Here is a 22,267-nt window from a genome sequence, read left to right on the forward strand (position 1 = left end):
CAGGTCAGACAGACACAGTCAGGTGGAGTCAGATATGGTTAGGTACAGTGAAGTCATATGCTGTCAGGTAAATCAGGAAAAGCTAGGTATAGTCAGGTTGGTACAATCAGCTTGAGAGTCTGGACTACTGACTTCAGACTCTGACTGTGTGAGTCCAGGTGTGACTGGTCTCTGGTGCTGAATAATCCTCATGAGGCCCGGTCCCTAAGATGATTGCTTATGCTCTGGAGGAGGTCTGTGGGTTTTAATGGATTTAACAGATCTTTAAAGCACTTATGAACACCTCAAGTCAGAGATGAATTTAAACAACCTCTGACCTCAGAAATGCTGCAGAATGTGTCAAACTAATTTTAATTTGTATAGGCTGCACCATGAAGAGTTTAACCTTTTAACTCAATTGACTGCCAAGAACATGACTTGTTGTAGTACCTTTATTGATAACCAGTAACTAACAGTGAACTTACTGGTGCTCTGATTCATGTCAGATAATTTAACATTTGTGATGTTATGATTTCATAAGTGGACTGTCTGAATACAGTGATACTGTTTATTTTGCTGAAATAAAATAAAGACAACTAAATGAATATGTTCATGTACAACATGTGACTTTTTAAAAGGATGTTTTTAAGGTTTTGTATTTTCTGAACACTACAGTTATGGACATAGGAAACCCTGAATCTGAAAAATGTGTCAAGATGTTTTCTTACGTCAGTTAACTAAGGTTCACTGTTGTACTTCACCATACAAACCACATAGCTACATATCGTGACAGCACCATCCAGTGTCTGGACATGAAAAGACAAAAACACATAGTGAAAATAAATAAACATCCATCACAAAGATGGAAAAAAATATCATCAGTATAACTTGTAGGAGCCAAAATGTGCATTTGACTGTTATTTGTTTGATACTGTATCATTTTTTCACAGGGGTGTTGAAGGATTCTATTACATTACTAATTTCTTTAATTTCATTACAAGGGTGACATTTTTGTTAATAAGATTAATGTTTTTCACAAGACTGTTAAAACAAGGTATTTAGGCTATGATTAAGTACAACAGTGAGTGAACTTCTCTTGGAGGTTTCAATCATGCAGCTCAGCAGAGTTAAACTCAGCTGTCACTGAAATGGAAATGGAGATGTTAAACATTCCCATTTTTCTCCAATGAACGATCTTGTCCATCTAGCCAAAGTTTATTTCAAATAAACTAATTTCACTTTTTCTAGATGCCACTGTAAATTTAATGTTTCTATAAAGACCAATTAAGAGATTTTTTTTTCTTTGAAAACTAAAAACAACATGGAATAGTGAAGACTTCTCGTTTAATCAAGTAAGGAGCAGTGTTTGACGGACTACTTTTGTGTCTTTTGGGACTTTGCGGGTTTATGACCTGCTCAACATGGCGTCCAGAGCAGGACACCTCGGAACAGGAAGCGAGTATAACGCCGCGCCTGCGCAGTGGCTCAGCCCGGGTCCCTGTAAAGATGTCTGAGCAGGCGGGGAGGGAGCGGAGCGGAGGACCCGAAACAAACACACAGAACCCGCAACTGTCCGCAACTTAACTGGTCAAGGTAAGGGCAGCCGGCCCCGCAGAGCCGCTCCGACCGCACCGAGGCGCGGCGGAATGTTTGGGCCTTCAGATGAACCGGGTTACCAGCACGCAGGGCGGCTGGGATCTTAAACCAGAGCAGAAATGTTGTGCAGGACACTCCGCGCTCTGGCAGGGGCGTGTCCGCCATCTTGTAACAGAAGTGGCGCCTAAACAGCAGCTGTCGCTCCGAGCGCGCGGCGTGAAATGGCCGTTAACGGTGGATCTAACGACGGCCCGGTGCCCTCTCTTTACGTTTGGACCGCTTTAGCCCGGTTTGACGCGACGGTATGCCGTTACCGACCGCCGCGGTGTCCGTGTGTTGAGCCCGGGCTCCGGAGGAGCAGCCGCAGCCTTTTGTTGTCCTCCCCCCTCCTTCTCCCTCCTCCCCCTCCGTGTTTGTTCGGAGAGCCTGCCAGGCGCATGCGTGTAACCATGGCGCTCGTCTCTGCGTATGAGAGAAAACATCAGGAAAAGATGAAATTTATAAACACGGCGCTTTGATAAGACACCGATACAAACAAGCTCTGGTTTATCTATCGATTATCGATGCTCGGCATCAGTTGCATACATTGGTGTTGTTCCTTTTGCCGCCACATTCAGCCGTCATGATAAACCAGTCGGCCTGGACTTTCATTTTCCCTCCGACTGGAAACCCATTAAAGTGTCAGTGTATGACGTTTAAATCCGATAGAGTCAGGTTTATATACACACGGTGCCGTCCATCACCTCTGACACACGGGTTTGATGGGATCAAAGTACTTCATTATGCTGCAATCAATGATTGCTGCCATTCTCGACTAATCTAACTTACTCGTTTCATTGATGAATCATTTGGTCGATAACATTTTAAAAACAGGACGAAAAAAACGTCCTTGAGATGCTCAGATTTTTTGTTTCATTTACCAAATAGATCCTGTTTCTGAGATCGCAAGCAGAGAAAGACTGAAACTAAGCAAACGAAACTTATTTGTTATCAGATTAGATTAATTTTTATTTTTCCCGTCGCGTACCGGTACATTTTAAATGACTGTTTCTGCTGCAGACCAGATTTGTTAAAAAAAAAGCACGATATAATTTCATGTTGTTGTAACTGCAATCACCAGTCAAACACTGTCATATCAACACAAACAATAACAAATGTCAATGAAAACTTTTATGTTTTTATGAGGAAAGATTGTCAGTTCAGAGAACCCCACTTAGCCCAAAGCTGAAGGAGACAGCTTCACATTTTAAGGGGAACTTAAAATTAATCTTCAACTATAATTTATAATTGATTTGTCTTTATTTCAATATTCAGACATCTGCTGTGACTTTTCCCCCTGTTTACACGTGCAGTCTGTGTCCAGATTCCTTAAAAAAATAAGTAATACAACCTTGCCTTTGCGTTTACACCTAGTATTTCTACTGGATTAACTTCATTTAGATCTCAGTTGTCCACAGCTAAACATGCCTGTGAGTAATTTGAACTGGCAGTAAATCAGCCACATCAAACATTGCAGTCATACCTTAATGAAATGTGAACACAATATGAGCTTGACTACTTCCAGAAGAGGTCAGACAGATCCAACCACATTTTTAAATATAGCCTACACTTTCCATTAACATGTGTTTTCCTTATCCAGATTAAATGTTTGAATATAGATCACATTGTAATGCTGCAGGTAAAAAAAATAACATCAATAAGAAATATAACCACATATGTCTCGGACACACGGTGTATCCTACTCAAGGAAGTCAGATTTTAAAATGCTTTCATTCATCACACCTTTGTTTTATTTTGAAAGTCACTCTGTCTCCTCCTGTTGAGGCAGGTAGATGTCATTCTGATGAGCAGCTGAGATGTCCAATGACAGCCAGGGATCGGTGAAGGGGGAGGCAGCCACGATACTGTCTCCCTCTGCCTCCGCCTCCTCTCAAGGACCACCCCTCTCTCCATCCACCACCTCCAAACCACCTGAACTCCCAGGTACGCCTGTCTGTGTCTCTGTCTGCCTGAGCTCCAAATGTGTACAGAGGTTTTTGATAGTTTGCAGGAAGCTTTTAAACAAACAGAGGTACATCTGTGTGTGTTGGTCTCTCTCTCATCTGTCTTTGTCTTTCTGATCTGTCTAAAAGATGAACTGGTCCAGGCTGGATGGGCGAAGTGCTGGTCCCGGAGGGAGAACAGGCCCTACTATTTCAACAGATTCACCAATCAAAGTCTGTGGGAGGTCCCAGTGTTGGGTCAGCATGATGTCATTGTGAGTTTCAATTAATAGAATAATACTATTAATACTATGATGATATAACAATAACAACCCAATGTCAAGTGGTGTAACCGGTATTTAAAAAAAAGAAATCTGACTATATACAGGAAAATAAATCTAGACTCAAATGTCGAATAAATGTAATTCATTTTTGCAATGTTTCTTGACAGTTTGTACATAATTTGTCATATTATTTAGAAGAAAAGCAATGTTTTTAGGTGTATGTCCTGCTCAGTGTTGTCAAATACATTGCATTAAAATTGAAATATAGAAAATGCAGCAAACTTTTTTTTCAATTTAAAGTTTTCTGAAGATTTTTTTCTTCTTCTTCTAATAGTAGACCTACACTTAAATCCACTGTAGGTGGATAAAATAATTAATGGGCTACTTTTGTGGTTACACCATTTGATATTTTCAGGGCATTTTTACTTCTGTGTATAAAAAAGGTTCAAATGTAATAAAAAACAACATGAATACAAAATGTACATTTTAACAAGCATGCTTTTTTAAACATTTTTCAAATATATTTCTCAATTTCTTATCTTGCCAACCTTATTTGTCACTGACCCACATACAGAATTTGTATTATATACTGTATGTCTCAGTATATGTGGGCTGTCTTTTACCTGTGTCTTTCTGCAGTCTGATCCTTTAGGTCTGAATGCAGCTCCGGCAGAGGGCGCAGACAATAACCTCGGTAATGGCCAGAGGAAAAGGAGGATCTCTGAGGAGCAGGTGGCAGGGCCCAACAGCATCAAGCGACCTAAGGTAAAAGCAACTGAGCCAGAGCGCACACCTGGCTCAGTGATGTGTGACTTTAATTTTGACTTTTGACTGGTGTAATGCTCAACATGCAGCTGTGGTGGAGTTTTAAAAGACTGGCATCACCTCAGCTTCAAGCATGTTGCTTAAACTAAAAGATATTAGGTTCAAGATCTGTTTTCGTGGAGATGTTGCCCAGTTGGTGCATTGGGAGAGCTACTGCAGCGCCTGATCCAGAAAAGTGCCTTCACCATGTTCCCATCAGGCTTAGGGTCATGTGACGTGACGTTCTACAGCACCTGCCAAAGTCGGATGTCATTTCTTTTTTCCTTTTTTTAAAAGTATATTTTTGGGGCTTTTTTGATAGTACAGTTGAGAGAGACAGGAAATGGGGAGGCAGAGAGAGGGGGGAATGATATGCAGTAAAGGGCTGCCCGATGCAGCGCCTGCTCTACCCACTGCGCCACATGAGCAGACACTGTCTGAAGTGCAGTATGCATCATGTTTTTATAAAGACGAGTGAGCAGCAGAGGCTGATGGGAAGTGTGGTCTGCTAACTACCTGTGTATCATGTATAAACAAACAAGGTCGGTCTGTTTCTTCCAGGTGGAGCCCACCACGCCCATCTCACCCAGCACGCCAGGGGTCAAACCCTGGAGCGCTGCCCCTGAGGACAAACAGGCCCCACCAGCCACACCTACAACCCCAAGCCCCGCCGTCGCCCCCGCCGTCGCCCCCGCCCCCGCCCCGTACAGACCAGCTGTGTGAGTACTTCTACTACACATCCTCTTGTTTGTTCATGTGGAGGTCCTTGGTCTCAACGCTTGTTGTTAAAGCAGAAGTAAGCGGAAGCGGAATGTTTGTGTTAATATAAGTCTTAAGTAGTTATATCTTCCGACAGCAATCACTTATTTAGAGTGTTTGGTCCGAAACACGGGTCTGTCAGTCACTCCGCTCCGCTGCAAGCCGAGGAGAAAACGTCTTGTATACTTCCTTGTATCCTACAACCTTTATCCAATGAGGAGAGAGAACGGCATGAAGGGCTGTGTGTGCAGCCAAGGGATGCGCGTGAATGTGGTGACGTAGGGACGAGGACCAATAGATCCATGACGAGGGCGGGGGCTGCTAACTCCATTGGCCGACAAGAAGTTAGCCAAAACGACCGGATCTCTTACTTCTGCTTTTAAAGTTGTTTTTTTGTTGTTGTCTTAAGTATCTACTGGGATCTGGACATTCAGACGAACGCTGTGATCAGAGAGCACCCCCCAGCCAACCACTTGCCCCCCCACCCTGAGATCGAGCTGCAGAGAGCTCAGCTGGTCACCAAACTGAGGCAACACTACCACGAGCTGTGTCACCAGAGAGAAGGTATGTATGAAAGCTGTATGATGTATGTATGAGCACAATCCATTTACTTGTTGGTCACTTAATCTATGTTTACGATTGCGTTACCATCTGAAAGTCCCATGTGTTGCAACTTAATGTTTGTTTTCCTGTCTGCGGTTCAGGTATTGATCCGCCCCGGGAGTCATTCAACCGTTGGCTACTGGAGAGGAAAGTGATCGACAAAGGTCACGACCCCTTGCTGCCGAGCGACTGTGACCCCGTCATCTCCCCGTCCATGTTCAGAGAGGTCATGAACGACATCCCCATCAGGTACCTGTGTGTCTTCTGTGCTGACGTGAACCTGGACTGGATGCTATTAAAATCAATTCCTTTATTTTTATTAAATACTGATTCCTGTGTGTCTCAGGTTGTCGCGCATTAAGTACAAGGAGGAGGCCAGGAAGCTGCTTTTTAAATACGCCGAAGCCGCCAAGAAGATGATTGACTCCAGGTAGGTGAAGTCTTCAGCTGATAGGCAGACTGACGTTGAGGAAACTGTGACCTCTGACCTCTGACCTCTGACCTGTGCAGGAACGCGAGTCCGGAGAGCAGGAAGGTGGTGAAGTGGAACGCTGAGGACACGATGAGCTGGCTGCGCCGGGATCACTCCGCCAGCAAGGAGGACTACATGGTAGCTCATCATCTTAAACCTCCTCTGTTTTGTATGTTTATTTATCAAGATGTTGAGTATCTGAGTTAGTGTTTGAGTTTCCAAAACAATCATCATCACCAACTCGATGTCATTAGATGTGAAGGGGAAACAGAAAGGGTCCCATCAGAGTCCTAAAGCCGCAGATACATATGAGGTCATGGTCATCACGTTGTTGATGGAGGAAACTGTGTGTGTGTGTGTGTGTGTCTGTGTGTGTGGTTGAAGGACCGACTAGAGCATCTGAGGCAACAGTGTGGTCCTCATGTCACTGCCGTCGCTAAAGACTCTGTGGAGGGGATCTGCTCCAAGATCTACCAGCTGTCTGCAGAATACAGCCGCCGCTTGAGACAGACGCACCTGAGCCTGCTGCAGGACCCCCCCACAGGTACACACACACACACACACACACACACACACACACACACACACACACACACACACACACACACACACACACACACACACACACACACACACACACACACCAAAATCAATTTGCCTGTACTGCTGCTGTTATTTTCAAGATTGCCCTTTTTTTTTCCTGTGTTCAGAAGCGTGTGCGTCGCCTCCGCAGTCCCGGCTGGTCTACTGTTACCCAGTGCGTCTGTCGATCCCCTCGCCCCCCCTCCCCCGAGTGGAGCTGCACTTTGAGAACGACGTTGCCTGTCTGCGCTTCAGAGGAGAGATGGTCAAAGTCAACAGAGGTCACTTCAGCAAACTGGTCAGTACTGGTGAAAGTTTTCCGACAAATACCGCTGACACTGCTGCTGCTATGCTACTGTGATGTCACTATTATGACACCATGAAGCTCTGTAACAACAGTTATCTTTATCTGTTTGTGTTTAAAAGAAACCACCTTTTTTAAAATCACTGTTCTGTTACCATCGGTGAAAAGAACAAGCCCCTTGAATGGCCTCCAGAAAACAGGGAGGTCGTGCCCTGTCGAGCCATTGCAAACAAACAGAGGCATTGCAATATGAAACATCTCTGTAGTGACAAACTTGATGCACAAGAAATAGTTTTTAATTTGTACGCTTCACCCACAGAGGGCGACATTGACCTGAAAAACATCATGACGAACATCCGTCTCTGTTTACACTGACCGGTTTCTGTTCTGTCTGTCTGTACCTTCAGGAGTTGTTGTACAGGTACAGCTGTATAGACGACCCGCGCTTCGAGAGGTTCCTGTCCAGAGTCTGGTGCCTCCTGAAACGATACCAGGTCAGCAGCTCTCTCTCTAACCAAACGGCTTTCACTTGCCCTCTCATGACCATCAACTCAGTTCACTGATGTATGTGCTCTGTGTGTGTGTGTGTGTGTGTGTGTGTCTCCAGGAGATGTTTGGCAGCGGTGCTAATGAGGGGACAGGTCTGCAGGGGGCGCTGCCAGTGACGGTGTTCGAGGCGTTGAACCGACAGTTTGGAGTTTCCTTCGAGTGTTTCGCCTCGCCGCTTAACTGCTACTTCAAACAGTTCTGCTCCGCGTTCCCCGACATGGACGGCTTCTTCGGGTCCAGAGGGTGAGACGGGCGTTTGAACACCTGTCCACTGTGGGACAGCGGCGGCCTGTACGCCCTGTGTGTGTGTGTGTGTGTGTGTGTGTGGAGCATTCATTAACTGAGTGTGTGTTTTCAGGCCGTTCCTGTCGTTCTCTCCGGTCAGTGGCTCATTTGAAGCGAACCCTCCTTTCTGTGAAGAGATGATGGACGCCATGGTGACACACTTTGAGGTCGGTCAACCATACTGATGTGTACTGGTATGAAGCAGCCTGGCTGTTTGGGCTTTTACTGTACTGGTGCTGCATGAAGTGGTTGGGCCAAAGGTTAAAAAGTAGCTCAGGCTGCACTGGTCTGAGGATATGTGGCTGTCTCTGCTCTGATCGGGAGATGATGAATCATGATTTTGTCTCACCTCGCTTTGATTAATGCAACTCCCTTATGTTGTGTTTTAACTGGCTTGTCTGGGTAGCTTGGTTATGTTATTTCAATGGTTTTTGTCTTATGCCACTCTGCACTTTTGTTGTAGAGCACTTTGTGAAAAGCGTCGTAGAAGTAAAGCTGACTGACTCACTGGCTGTCTCTCTTTCTCTGGCAGGAACTGTTGGATCAGTCTTCTGAGCCCCTGTCCTTCATCGTCTTCGTCCCAGAGTGGCGTGACCCTGTCACCCCGGCTCTGACCCGCATGGAGGCAAGTCGATTCCTCCGTCACCAGATGGGTGTCCCGGCTTATGAACACGAGTATCGATCCGGCAGTCAGCACATCTGCAAGAGGTACCGTTTGTGTCTACTACCATACTACACTGATAGTGCACTATACTTCTGATACTTCATCATACACCATAGAAGCACAAGTATTGCTCCAGCATCCAACAGACCTGCAAGAGAGACAACCACTACTGTATCACTCTTAGCTGTACTAAAAACTATCTACCGATACATCGAACTTAAAGTCCCACTCCCGCGACCCTTTTTGGTCATTTTAAAACCAGCTCATTAGCCATGCACATTAGCAATGCACCTCTGGGGGGTGGGCGGAGACTGCGCTGCTTTGCAACCGCCCAGCCACCTCCTTGCACCCCACCCCCCGCTTGTTGACAGCTGGACATTGTACAATTACAGATTCAGCGCGTTTAGTGTAAAACTCCACACTGAGATTCGATCCCAGACTGGAGCATAGTCCTTGCTCACAGTGCAAGCTGCTCTACCAGGTGAGCTATACCTGTTTTACCTTGACAGCTACACCGAGCTGTCAAGCCTTTCACCTCTGAGCCAGATGCAGAGCGGGGCGGGAGCTTGTAGCACTAGTGCCCTCCCCTGGAGCTGTGACACATCAGCTCCAGTCTCCCTGAAACTGCCAGTTTGCGTCTGCCATTGGTTAACAGCAGTTTGAAGGCAGAAAAACTCAGAAATGCAATTTTGCACTTCCTTTTCTGCTGATATGTCCTCTAACACAAGAAAAATGCCACAGGAACATGTGAAAAGCTCAAAAAACTTTAATGACACATTAGCACTTACTGTACTAAATGAAACAGTACTATGTTTAACTAACTACTGCATTTTGTTTGTTTGTTTGTTTGTTTGACAGTACTGTATTGATCTCTGTCTATGTGTTTACAGGGATGAGATGTACTACCGGGCAGTACACGGTACTGCAGTACTCTTCCTTCAGAACGATGCAGGTTTTGCAAAGTGGGGTCCGACTCCGGAGCGCCTGGCCGAGCTGACGGCCGCATACCGCCCCGCCACCTCCCGCACATCCTCCTTGTCCTCTCCTGGCCCCGCCCACACCGCTCCTGGAGACAGAGACTCCGCCCCTAAGGCCGCCGCTGATAGGATTCAGAGCGGTGTGGCGTCGCCGGGGGGCCACGACAACAACAACAACAGTAACACCAACAACAACAGCAGCAGCAGCAGCAGCAGTAGCAGCAGCAGCAGTCCGCAGGACAAGGTGGCTGCTGTGTAGTGGGTTGGCCACGCCCCCTCACCTGCTGAAAAGTCGGTGTACGTTTCTGTGTTTCACAGAGTTATTTTGTTCTGATCGTCGTCTCGTCTGTTCAGATTGTCCCTCACCAGCACCTGTAGCACACCCTCGGTCTCTTTCAACAAACCCACAATGCCGTTTTGTCAGAGAGTCATGCTGAGACCTGATTAACCCTTTCTGCTGTTCAGTTGGCTTTCATTTGTCCCTTCAGCCCCGTCTGCTCTGCATCCGCTGTTCTGGTTACTCAAAGCTCTGACATCACGGCGCCTGGAGCTTTTCTCTACCCTGCAGCTGATTCACTTCCTGACGTTGTTGCTACTGTTGCTTAGCAACAAACATCAGCTAACTAAGAATGGAGGGTTGATCAGTGAGCAGCGACGTGTTGGAGCTCCAGCAATAAAAAAAACCCTTTCTTTCACTTGTGATGTCACTGCTCCTCTGGATTACTGGAGGACTTCTGATTGGTCCCCACACCGACTGGGCTTGGTGATTGGTTGACAAGGCAGCTATTGTTTCTATTGGACTTATCTTTCTTTGTTGAGTCGGACAGAATTCAGCAGCATCCTGCTTCAGGTCCCGCCTCCTCGGGATGGCCTGTCTAATCAGAACTCGTCGTTCAGATGATGCACCTGCTCGGATCAGGGTGCATTATGGGAAAAATGAAAATTAAGCAAGGTGGTAGGGGGCAGAGCCTCCATGGTGAGGTCAGATTTACTGGTGCAAGGAGGCGGAGACAGAACGGGGACTTAGCTTCAGACTGTTCAGCGAGAACAGACGGCTGAGAGACAGACGTCATCTTCCAGCTCCCTCATTGGTCCCTTTACTTCCTGTGCTTTCATTAGAGAGGAGGTTTCATCAGACATGGGGGTGGGGGGTGTTTGTGTTGCAGGTGTTTACCCAGGTGTGTTTGGTCGTAGCTGGAGCTGTTGAAGATGATTCTTCATCTCAAAGCTGCATGAAAAAGGAGGCGAAGTGTGAGGAGTTATTTCAGGGTTCCTGCAGTAAAAGTCTGGTTCTTGTTCTGTGTGCACAGATGGAATTAATTCACACCATACAACATGTTGGTGAACGTATGAACTTCTTCTCAAAATACTGTGACTTTTTTTCACAAAACATTGCGACTTTTTTTATGGTAATAGTTCGCCTCATCATTAAGGAGACTTCTGACACTTTGTGTTAAATAACGTTGAGTAAATATTTAAAAAGAAATCTATGAGGAACCGGAGCTCCTCACACTTCGTAATCCATCACTGCAGCCAGCAGCTGACTATTTTTGAGATTGGCTGATGAGTCGTCTTATCAGGCGTCTGTTGCTGTGTGACATCATTTTCTGCTGCGGCGGCAGCAGCTGTGTAGATAATGTACAGTTCAACTGATGTGAAGTCTGTTGATGTTATTTTCCTCATCTGCTGTTAAATTGATTGAAAAACAAATTAAAATGTTTAACCGTTCTTTTTTTATTTGATTTTAATTTAACAATTTTTTAAAGAGATGGAGATCTGTTTCCTGTATTACAAAGCTTACGATAGTTTGTTTTGAACTAAACCAAAGTGTTATTAAGAAAATCTATAACTTGTATGTAAAAGTAGATGTGTGTATGCATCAGTATGCTGACGTCTTACCAGCAGAATACTCCTCCACCTTATTTTTATAATTCTCAGCTCTTCTCTTATCTGTAAGTGATTTGTTTGTTTTGTTTTTTAATGGGGTTTTAGTTTGTTTTTGTTTTGTTTTTGTTCTTGTGCATGAACCTTTCAGACTTTTAATGATGTTTGTAATCCTGAATGTTTTTAGGCCGAGTCTCCGGGCCGATTGGCATCACTGCACCGCATCAGGCTTTGCAGAAAACAGTCACCCAACATGTTCTATCTCGACTCAACATTTTAATTTTAACTATTGTGTTCAGCTTTTTTAAGGGAGAATGCTGACATTTTGTGCATAGCTGTTTTTGTATTTGTTTGAAGGTGGGTTTATTTTGATTTTGGTAAGTTAAGTTTCATAGTTTCAGCCTGCTTCCGGTCTTTGTACTTTGTGCATGGTGGATTGCTCCAATGTTTCACACCTTGGTATTTCTAGGAAACCACATTACATTACACTGACTAAAGAAAACAAACTGGAGAAAATTTATTGTGATTTATCATACAGATCATAAGATTTGGACCTACTAAATACACATCCCTTATTAATTTTGACAAAAACATGTCAAGGAGTTTGTTCATAATGAGGACTTCCTGTATAATTTAAAGAAAAGTTATTTCTTACAATTGTGAGAAAACACTAGATTATGAGATCTTTATCTCATAAGTGTAAGAAATTATTGTCATTTTAATAAGATTTGTATTTAAAAAGTACAAGGTTTAAATCTTGTAGTTATGTAGTAATATTGTATATTATCTCTGTCTTTACATGCATATCTAAAAATTACAAGATGCGTAACATAATGAGATTATTGTGTTGTAATTAAGATATGGATGCCTGATTAATGCAATTTAGGGTTTAATAAATTTTCTTGTAGTCATGACTTCTGTACCACATAGTTAAAATGTTTCATTAAATCTTATCTATATTCCAGTTGCTATATTAGATTTCACAATCAAAAGAAAATGGTGATAATTACTACTTCAGAAATCTGTAATCTCAAAAAGGATTTCTATAAAAGAAAGTTGTGATTACAAGACGTTTGCTTGTAATTATAACATGTTAATAGTTTTCTTGAAATATAATTATATAATTTACAGTTTGTTCAACAGAAGTCACTTAACAGTTTGTCTCCAGTTTGTTTGTCCTTAATGAATGTGTAAACATGTGTCTTTATATTTCTGATTCAGACAAGCAGAACTTTTCAGCGTCAGACTCTTTGCATTGGAGAAAGTCGACAATGAAAATATCTGTTTTTATTCGTAGCTGAGGTACAAAACAGAACATTTTCTCCTTTTCATCAAAGTCTGGTGGTTAATGTGAAGTGAGTCTGATCGACGAAGACTCGGCTGTTTGTGGTCCTCACAGCTGGAGAATGTAAATACAGTCTGTCCTTCGTCCTGCCTGCAGACAAACTGCAGCTTCACTCTCCCAGTAAAAAATATATCCAACCCAGTACAACCAGTCCGACTTGTCTGATCATTTATACTGGACACACTGAAACACGCTGATTATAATTAAATTTTTCAGATTTTCTGTAGTGTTATGTAGAAGTTTGTTCACAAGATTTCAGAAATGCTTTCTAGTACAAAAAACAATAGTACAATATCATTTGTCCACAACAGGTGGAAAATATAAAATTGTGTTAACAACTGTGCTGTTGGGCTTTTTGAGTAGAATAGCAGTTTTATTATAATTATCACTGCTTCAACAATTAAAGTGAGGGACATGTAAATATTAGGGTTTTAAACCGGGAAAAACCAAAACAATTGTATTGTATTGTGTGTTCACAATACAAAATAAAACCCCTTTTAGATTTTTGTAGCTGGTGCTTTTATTTTGAAATGTAACCGGAAGAGTTGTCGGTGCTGCTAGCTTGTTTCACACCAGCGGAAACGATTGTAATTTACAGGAAACAGACGTCAAACAATCACAGATGATTACTGGATACTAGGATATCGATAAACATTTACCCTCGACATCTGTCAGCGCTGTGAGTCCGGTAACGTCCAAGTAACGTCCAGTTTGTGTCATCAGCCGGATAGTAAACACACTTAGCTTCCGGTGTTAGCCGTAGTTCCCGTTAGCGCAGCCCGGCCCACCAGAGTCAGCTCAGCCGACCCGAGTGAACGGGACCAGGACGGTGTCCACGATGGGAGCCCATCGCAGCGAGGGAGGCCGGGACTGGCTGGAGCAGGACGCGCAGGAGCAGCCGGAGCAGGTCCCGGTAAGAGCCGGAGCTAAAGGCGGCTAACGGGCTAGCTTAGCTCGAAGCTAACGTTAACCCGAACCCCGGACGGGTTATTATGTGATGTTTCATCCTGTGTTAACCATAGACTCAGGTGTTAACACAGTTATGTTGTATTTGATCTACAAATCTGCCAAAACCGGCTCCATCCTCCCAAGATATGATTAAGCAACAAAACCTGAAAAAGAAAGAAACTGAAAAAAAAAAAAAAAAAAGGTGTGAGGACAGTCACAGTGTCTGAAGTGAGGTCACCTGCGAGGTAACCACTAACCAGCATGACAGTTGTTTATTTACGAGAAACTGGACCAGCAGGTGCGGATGGCTCCAGTAGGCTACTAAACACAGCTCACATCATCAGAGCCAATGGACACACCCACTGTTTAGCTTGAGGACAAGAACCAAAACCTGCTGTTTTCCAGCAAAACATTTTCTTCTCATGGTGTGTGTGTGTGTGTGTGTGTGTGTGTGTGTGTGTGTGTGTGTTTTGCAGAAGCCGTGGAATGTGATGATCAAACACAGACAGATTCACAGACGAGGACGCCGCTCACACATGACTGTCAGGTCAGTACCGACTGATACTGGTTTACACTGTTTGTTCTCTACAATTCATTTCTAGTGATGAATTAGTTCATGTACCGTGTTGTGTGACCACATCTGAAACACATCTACAGATCACTGAGTGACGTTGCTGTGATGTCAGAGTTGCTAAGCAACCGGTGGTCAATGGTTTCACATCAGATGAGTGATTCACAGGTGCAAGTAACAGCTATGTGTGTGTCTGTGTGTGTGCAGCTACACAGATCCTCAGGTGTCCATGGACCTGTTGAGGGCGGTGCTTCAGCCCAGTTTCAACGATGACATCATGGCCGTGTTCAAGAAGTACCACAAGGTCAGAGGTCACGTTCACATACACATGATTGTTGTGATTTTTAGCTTTCTGACACTTTTTACTTTTCTGTTGGATAAAATGCAGAGTTTTCTGAGTTTCCTTATTCAGATAAGTGTGTGAACGGTGTCGTTGTGTTGTAGTTCTTTGAGAAGGCGGCAGAGAATGTGAAGGAGAACGTGGGAGAAGACATTCAGACCGATCAGCTGATCAAAGAGGCCTGCAGGAACGTACTGGAACATGTGAGCTCACTTTCTGTTGTCTGACCCTGGACCTTGATGGTCATGTGACCATCTGTACCACCTGTGTGTCTCTGATGCTGTTAACTCACAGTATTTACTCTGATTCATCATAAACAAACAAAGACATTTGACTGAGACCATGAGACGACCTCATGACGCTTTGACCTTACCGGTCTTTGGTGACCACGACTTCCCTCTGTCTCTTCATGTCATTTCCAGGCCAAACAGCTGTTTCCAGAGGGGGAGGTGAAGACGACAGGGCCAGAGGTCGCCAACAAGGTAGGAACCCTCAAAGTGAACAACAGGATCACGAGGAACAGGTTGTAGCCTGGTCTGGTTTTTTATCCTGTGCTGGTTCTTTGTGTCCTGACAGAGGTCCAGAGCTGTTGATGAAGACTACAGTCAGAGAGGAAGCCCCCTCCTCAAGAAGGTAGCATGGCCTCTGACAATGTTGATTGGAAGCTGTTAAACCTGAACCAAAACTCAGGTGTGAGACATGTGGTGGTGAACGTTTTCTTAACTGTGTTCAAATTGTGTGTCTTCAGAGAAAAACTCGTCCCAGCGCTGCACTCGCCTCCGATCGACCTCTGACCTTCTCCTCTCAGTGAGTATTTGACAGGTGACATCATCAGTATCCGGGTAGATTGTCGCACCTGACTAATGCTCCGACCGTTCGTCCTCAGAGTGAAGCCAAAGTCTGACCCCATCAAGAGAGAAGGACCAAAGGTGAGAGGTCATTGACAGGTGCATTACAACCACAGAACAGCTGAGACCATATAATAATATAACTTTATTTTGGACACAGATTAGGTCCATAGAGACAAGACAATGAGACAATAAAAACAAAAAAGGAAAGAATAATCAGTAAAACAATTTTAAAAATGTAAAAGCTTCTATTGAGATTGTTATGCCAGTGTTTCTGGAGACCTGGGGCCGTATTCACAAAGCCTTTTATCTACCGCCAGGAGTGCTCCTAACTCGCGCTAAAAGTTTTTACGTAGGAGTTTTTTCTTAAAAGCTATTCACAAAGCCGCTGAGACCTACTCTTACTAAGGATAAATCACTAAGAGCAAAGTAAGAGTGACGCCCTGGTGACGCCCCGTTGCTATGGATTACGTCAATTCTCGTGCACGAATTCGAGGCGCTCAACACGGTGATTGGTTGTTGAGTGCCGAGTCCGACGCCCCCCCCCCCCTCCCTCCTCCTCGCCGCCGCCGCCGACAAAACAAAAAAAACACCGACAAAAAGGCACTTTGGGCATCAAAGGGCAAAGGGGCAGGTGCTCCAGCACCCCCCTCTGCAGCAATTCGCAGTCCTCCATACATTTGCCTGGCTGCAGCCATTTCCGATTCTTTGTGAATAGGTCTTACTGAGTTAGGAGTCCTCACGAGGACTTTTAAGCTCTCCCAGACTTAGGAGCTACTTTTAGGTCTAAAATACTTTCTGAATTACTCTTATTTTAAAAAACTAGGAGTCCTAAATTTAAGACTGACACGCCCACTTTTTTTAGGAGTTGCTCCTAAATTCGGCCCTTAGGAGCTACTTTTAACCTTAAAGCAGAAGTAACTGTGCGTTCACACCAAAAGCTTCCAAAGCGCCAAAAACGCCGGAAGTCAATTCATTTTCAATGAGCGCCCGGCGACACTGAGCGTCCAAAGTGTCAACAGGCGTCACCGCGCTTCCAAAGCGTCCAAAGCTTCCAAAGCGTCACCAGATGAGAAGTTGAGCCAGGTTTAACTTTAGGGTAATGAGCTATGACGCGGTTAAGCGGCAACCGCGGTTAAGCGGCAACCGCCTTGTATTTCGGCTCCCCAATGACCAGCGCGATCGAACTTTGACGTCAGTCACGTGACGAGCGGCCAAAGCGGCTGAAAATATTTGCAGTTTTGGGAACTGTCTTGTCTGACGCCCACCCTCGAGCGTTTTTGACGCTTTGGAAGCTTTTGGTGTGAACGCACAGTAAGCGTGAGTGTTTGGACCGAAACACGGGTCTCTTAGTCCCTCTGCTCTGCTCTGAGCCGAGGAGAAAACTTTTATTGTATCCTACAGTTTTTATCCAATGAGGAGAGAGAACGGCATGCAGGGCTGTGTGTCCATCGGCTGACAAGACGTTATGGTGCGTTCAAGGCAACCCGTAATTCGTGTTTTTCCGACCTGTGAAGTCGTACCAGTTTGATCTGGTACGAGTTCACGGGTCAGAAGTTACGAGTGGCCGTTATAGTGACTTTCACAGGTAAAACAGGTCGGAAAAACGCGAGTTGCGGGTTGCCTTGAACGCTACAAAGTCGTAAGTTGTGACTTGAAGCTGTAATTTACGGTTTCAAAAGCCTGCCTGGAACGCAGCATTAGCCAAAACGACCGGACCACTCACTTCTGCTTTAAGATTCTTTGTGAATACGGCCCCAGATGTAGACCGATAGCAGCTTTGCTTGGAGCTAATTAATGCCTTTATAATAGAATTTCGGGACTTGTCCAAACAAGACATGAAGTGTTATTGGTAAAAGTGAGCCTCAATATGTACACACATACGTGTGTGTGTGTGTGTGTGTGTGTGTGTGTGTGTGTGTGTGTGTGTGTGTGTGCTTAACCTGTTTCTCTGTGTCTTTCAGTGGGAGCCTTCCAGACTGAACGAACGCAGCACATTTGTTCTCGGCTCAAGAGCAAACAAGTAAGAGTACTACAAGCACATACATAAAATACTAATTATTTACATCAATAGGATGAAGTCCACATATGTTTACTGTCACAGTGTTTGCTTCAGATACATGTCTGATCTGGGGTCAGGGGCGGTTTGTTTTGTTGTAGTCAGAGACATCAATGGTTTGACTCTGTAGAGGGAAAATACTGATGATGATTTTTGTGTCTTGTTGTTTTTCCTGTACTTTTTAGCGTGGTCATGTTGTTGATATACAATGCAGTTTAAATTGCTCATGTAAGAGGTAGACAGACTGTAAACCTGTTGCTGTCACTGTGCAGGGCGCTGGGGATGGGTGGGACCAGAGGCCGAATCTACATCAAACACGCCGACTTGTTCAAGGTAATAACACTGAGAAACTCTTACAAAGCAGCGTTGTACTGTGATCATCTTGATCGCTCTGTCGTGCCGCATTTGAATACTGATCTGTGTGTGTGTGTGTGTGTCAGTATGCTGCAGACGCTAAGGACAAACAATGGTTGGCTGAGCGACACCACATGAGAGCAACAGGAGGGAAGATGGTGAGAAGAAACACAATGAACACTGACATGTAGAATATGGAACCACAAACAAGTGTCCTGCATCCAGTTCTCTAATCCAGAGTCTAGGTTTGGAAGTAGACTTTCTTATGTGAAACCACATCAGTGTTATCTTGTTCAGTAGAAGAGACCTGACCTGATTTTTACACCCTTGGGACTTCAAGTTTCATCATAATGTATTAGAAGGACTTGGACACATCACAGGTCTGCAGGGGCCGAGGTCTAAGGCTCCCTGGACCTCATGTGTGATATAAAAAAATACTGAATATCCACAAGTTTCCGAACGTCGGAAGCCAGTTTTGCCAGTTTGGTGGAATTATACGTTTCCGTTTCCATGGTTTTCAGTCGTTGTCATAGTTGCGGTAAACGCATGGGTCTATTAACGCCGGCTTTTAACACGGATGTCAATTTTTGTGATATCCACTGTTAAAAGCTGGTGTGATGATCCATGCGTTTTACAGATTTTCATTGGAGAAAAAAAAGAAAGAAATCCATGCATTTACCGCGACTACTGAAACCATGGAAACGTAAACATAAAATTCCACCGGAAGAGCAAAACCGGCAAAACAGGCTTACGTTTTTGACGTTCGGAAAAAGGTGGATAACTTTCAAGTTTATGCAGAAACACACGTTAAAGGGATAGTTCAACATTTTGGCAAATTGGCTCATTGCCATAATCGCTATAGTCATAGCAGTTGGTTTGTTACCTTTAATTGTGGGTGCAAGCTATTTTTAGAATGGCGGAGCAGAGCGGCGAGCTGCTCAGAGCTACGCTACGTTGGCTGATGGGATTTCTTGGTTTCTCTCATCAAACTCATCAAATACACAATCCAACAACTCCAAAACGCTCTGGGGGACAAGTTGTGAGCTGCACATTCACCACGCTATGAGATAATAACGGAACCTTACGAGACAGAGTCGTTTTAGAGGTAAATTCATGCAAAACCGCTGATGCGCATTGCCTTCAGGGACAGTTTTTCAGCATGCAAACTCTGTATTTACCTCAAACGGCTCCGTCTCGTAACGTTCCATTATTATCTCATAGTGTGGTGAATGTGCAGGTCACAACTTGTCCATGAAAGCGTTTTGGAGTTTTTGGATTTTGTATTTGATGAGTTTGATGAGGGAAACTAAGAAATTCCATTAGCGTAGCTCTGAGCAGCCTGCCGCTCCGCTGTATAGCTTACATTGACAAATAAAGGTAATGGACAATGGCAATGGGCCAATTTGTCAAAATGTTGAACTATCCCTTTAACACCTGAGACTTTACAGCTGCTCCTGAACGCACCACTGTCTGTAACACTTGTTGTGTGTATGTGTTCAGGCCTACCTGCTGATTGAGGAGGACATCCAGGATCTCTCCCGCAGTGATGAGTACAAGTGAGTCTGATGTAATCTGTCGCCACAGTAACCGCCTACATGGGTTTACCTCCCCTTGCCAGTTACCATGGTAACACTTCTGTGTGTGTGTGTTCAGGGACTGCCCAGATGTCAAGATGGATGAGATGAAGCCATTCAATGTTCCCATATGGATGGTGGAGAAGATGCAGAGAGCCATGGAGGCTCAGAGAGACGCTGACCTCTGACCCCTCCAACACACACTGTACACATGACCTTTGACCCCCTCACACCAGCAGTCCATTGGGAAGAAAAAACAGCCAGGTACTGGATAAACAATCAGCCACTTAGAGAGGAGAGATTGCTCATGTGACCACCAGACTCTGAACTGATTGAGTCTTTATTTAGTTTTTATTTACTGTTGTTTTTTTAGAAAAAATGGGAAAAATGAAATAAAAACTGACATGAAAACATGTTTTTCCAGATCAGAATCAGAGTTTAAGTGTCTTTTCTTTTGTGTCGTTCTTTTTTTACAATATAAAATCTGCTTCTGGTCGATTCAGCTTCCTCCAGTTTTTACTCCTGACATTTGAAAACCAACACCAACACACCTGACAGGCAGGTAAACAGATGACACACCACATGCTGCAGGTTGTGACATTACAGACTTTATTTATAAAAAATAAACAAACAAATAAGAACAACAAGATATCATCAGGAGGGGCGGGGCATCACTCTATCCCTTCCTGTTTGTCTTTGATGGCGACTCTGAAACGCTCCTCCAGCAGGGACAGCTCACTGATCAGATCTGTGATGGCGTTCGTAAATGCTTCCTGTCAATTGAACATCCCAATCTGTTAATAACACATCCCATCCTGTCAAAATAAAAGTGTGTAAGAGTGTGTGTGTGTGTGTGTTACCTGTGGACTGTAGTCTGGTGTGGTCTGTACTCTGATGACGATCTTGTGCTCTAGAGGATGAGGAACTTTATAACCAGCAAACAGAACCTGAGGATCCTTCAGCAGCTGCCTGTGACGTACAACAACACACACAATCAGGAGTTAATCAGGTTCATATTGACTGGAGTCAGGTGTTGTCACTTTGAAGAGCAACAGTCAACTCATAATTTACCAGAGATATTGATCATACAACAGGCAATCAAATGATGACCGAGAGAGGCTTTCCTCTTTGATGTCGTGTTGCATCAGATGGATTAGATGAACTTCACTTTTATATTGGTAATGTAGGTGCGTGCATCTCATTCAGAGCGAATTGATATGCTCCCTTCAAGTAATCAATAGGACTAGGCTTACCACTTAAGCTGTAACTCTACTTTGTTTTCAACCACTCATTTACTTTCTTCATCAACAGTTTTGTTGGTCATAGATGTTGTGATGTGATGACACCAGCTGATGTCTTCACGTGACTTATGTAGAAACCAAGACACATTAGGTATGGTTTGACTCTACTAATCAGCTCTGTGACATCATCTGTGTTCATTCTGATCAGCTAATAATGAAACTAATAACATTAATACAGTGGTACTGGTTTTAATACATTTCACAATAAAAGCTGCTATACTAAGACTTTCCGTGTTGCCAACGCGTTTAGCACTCTGTTAGCCTCCTGTTACTTGTACATTACATTACAATGCACAATTGCTCATCCTGAATAACTGTAAATGTGTTTTATGTCTCCTTATAACTTTAGACAGGTTGTGTTACTGTATCCATGTTATTCCTAGCCTATATTATTGTATTCTTCTAATTATCGTATGTGTGTTTTTATTATTATTATTATTATCATATTCTATTGGAGCTGCTGTGAAGCAATAATTTCCTGTAAAGGATTAATAAAGTATCATTTTATTCTATTCTGTTCTGCCAGCCTCCTGTTAGCTCCGTGGTTAGCACGTTAGCATTGTTAGCATCGTTAGCCTCTTACGCTCGGATGATGTTTCCCAGCGTGTGGTCCTCCTTGTTCAGGGTGAACAGACAGGCGTTGGGGACTTTCGTGTCCTTGGTGATGCTGATCTTCTTCTCGCCTTCAAACAGCAGAAACGACTCGAAGGCTGGAGGTGCGTTCATTTTCCCTGGATGCGAGGCGGCGAGTCAGTGCTCGGACCAACAAGAAGAAACACTCCTTCAAAATAAAACGAGGACTTCCGGCTCATTCTTCTTCGTCTCGTCGGATATACAAAGTGAGGAATGTCCAGACCTCCGAGGAGGACCTGGCTGCAGCTGGAACAGCAGCTTAGCTCAGGAAATTACCCTTATTAAACACGGGTTTCACTTAACTTGTTTGTTTACGTTTGTGAGTCCACATAAGCAGGATGTTAGTTTCAGAACAAACTGGCAGCAACAAATATTAGATTCAGAGACCAGATACCATCTTTTAACGGGATTCACACCACTTGGATTGAGTCCTACCTGTAAAGGCCATGAGTTCAGGTCTGACCTGTGGCCGCTGCAGGTCATTTCTTTTCTCTGTCTATCTCTCACCAGACTATCTCTGAATAAAAGTATATTATGCCCCTAAAAACAAATACTGAGAACACTAGGGCG

General features: G+C 44.1%; 3 protein-coding genes across 3 annotated transcripts; 2 read left to right on the plus strand and 1 right to left on the minus strand.

Moving 5' to 3' along the window:
- The first annotated feature begins 1,473 nt into the window (after window positions 1-1,473).
- Window positions 1,474-13,182, plus strand: pcif1 (phosphorylated CTD interacting factor 1). Its single transcript, XM_083971383.1, has 16 exons — window positions 1,474-1,572; window positions 3,404-3,558; window positions 3,708-3,832; window positions 4,481-4,606; window positions 5,207-5,364; window positions 5,814-5,968; window positions 6,109-6,256; window positions 6,354-6,437; window positions 6,518-6,617; window positions 6,864-7,023; window positions 7,190-7,359; window positions 7,773-7,859; window positions 7,973-8,157; window positions 8,273-8,366; window positions 8,732-8,907; window positions 9,754-13,182. The coding sequence occupies exons 2-16, from the start codon at window positions 3,432-3,434 to the stop codon at window positions 10,097-10,099; spliced, it is 2,241 nt and encodes a 746-aa protein (XP_083827509.1). The 5' UTR covers window positions 1,474-1,572; window positions 3,404-3,431; the 3' UTR covers window positions 10,100-13,182.
- Window positions 13,183-13,645: 463 nt separating this feature from the next.
- On the plus strand, window positions 13,646-20,186 carry LOC310985747 (deoxynucleotidyltransferase terminal-interacting protein 1-like). The gene is made up of 13 exons (XM_083971384.1): window positions 13,646-13,982; window positions 14,494-14,564; window positions 14,796-14,892; window positions 15,033-15,131; window positions 15,351-15,410; window positions 15,505-15,561; window positions 15,677-15,735; window positions 15,815-15,857; window positions 17,741-17,799; window positions 18,108-18,168; window positions 18,276-18,347; window positions 19,690-19,745; window positions 19,843-20,186. Exons 1-13 carry the CDS (start codon window positions 13,908-13,910, stop codon window positions 19,949-19,951), a joined length of 918 nt encoding a protein of 305 aa, XP_083827510.1. The 5' UTR covers window positions 13,646-13,907; the 3' UTR covers window positions 19,952-20,186.
- Window positions 20,187-20,361: 175 nt separating this feature from the next.
- On the minus strand, window positions 20,362-21,964 carry polr2j (RNA polymerase II subunit J). The gene is made up of 3 exons (XM_083972702.1): window positions 21,648-21,964; window positions 20,624-20,732; window positions 20,362-20,536 (listed from the first exon to the last, which is right to left on the minus strand). The coding sequence occupies exons 1-3, from the start codon at window positions 21,788-21,790 to the stop codon at window positions 20,435-20,437; spliced, it is 354 nt and encodes a 117-aa protein (XP_083828828.1). The 5' UTR covers window positions 21,791-21,964; the 3' UTR covers window positions 20,362-20,434.
- Between the last annotated feature and the right edge of the window lie 303 nt (window positions 21,965-22,267).

Source organism: Trachurus trachurus (genome assembly GCF_905171665.1).
Source record: "Trachurus trachurus genome assembly, chromosome: 5".
NCBI lineage: Eukaryota > Metazoa > Chordata > Actinopteri > Carangiformes > Carangidae > Trachurus > Trachurus trachurus.

Bases quoted from the DNA above. Each gene is read 5' to 3' on its own strand.
- polr2j (XM_083972702.1), bottom strand. From the start codon at position 21,790: ATGAACGCACCTCCAGCCTTCGAGTCGTTTCTGCTGTTTGAAGGCGAG. The intron at 20,733-21,647 runs GTAAGAGGCTAA...TGTACGTCACAG, and splicing joins CTGGGAAACATCATCCGAGC to GCAGCTGCTGAAGGATCCTC. The intron at 20,537-20,623 runs GTAACACACACA...TTCAATTGACAG, and splicing joins CACCAGACTACAGTCCACAG to GAAGCATTTACGAACGCCAT.
- pcif1 (XM_083971383.1), top strand. From the start codon at position 3,432: ATGTCCAATGACAGCCAGGGATCGGTGAAGGGGGAGGCAGCCACGATA. The intron at 5,969-6,108 runs GTATGTATGAAA...TCTGCGGTTCAG, and splicing joins GCTGTGTCACCAGAGAGAAG to GTATTGATCCGCCCCGGGAG. The intron at 8,908-9,753 runs GTACCGTTTGTG...ATGTGTTTACAG, and splicing joins AGTCAGCACATCTGCAAGAG to GGATGAGATGTACTACCGGG.
- LOC310985747 (XM_083971384.1), top strand. From the start codon at position 13,908: ATGGGAGCCCATCGCAGCGAGGGAGGCCGGGACTGGCTGGAGCAGGAC. The intron at 15,132-15,350 runs GTGAGCTCACTT...TGTCATTTCCAG, and splicing joins GCAGGAACGTACTGGAACAT to GCCAAACAGCTGTTTCCAGA. The intron at 15,736-15,814 runs GTGAGTATTTGA...GTTCGTCCTCAG, and splicing joins CCTCTGACCTTCTCCTCTCA to AGTGAAGCCAAAGTCTGACC.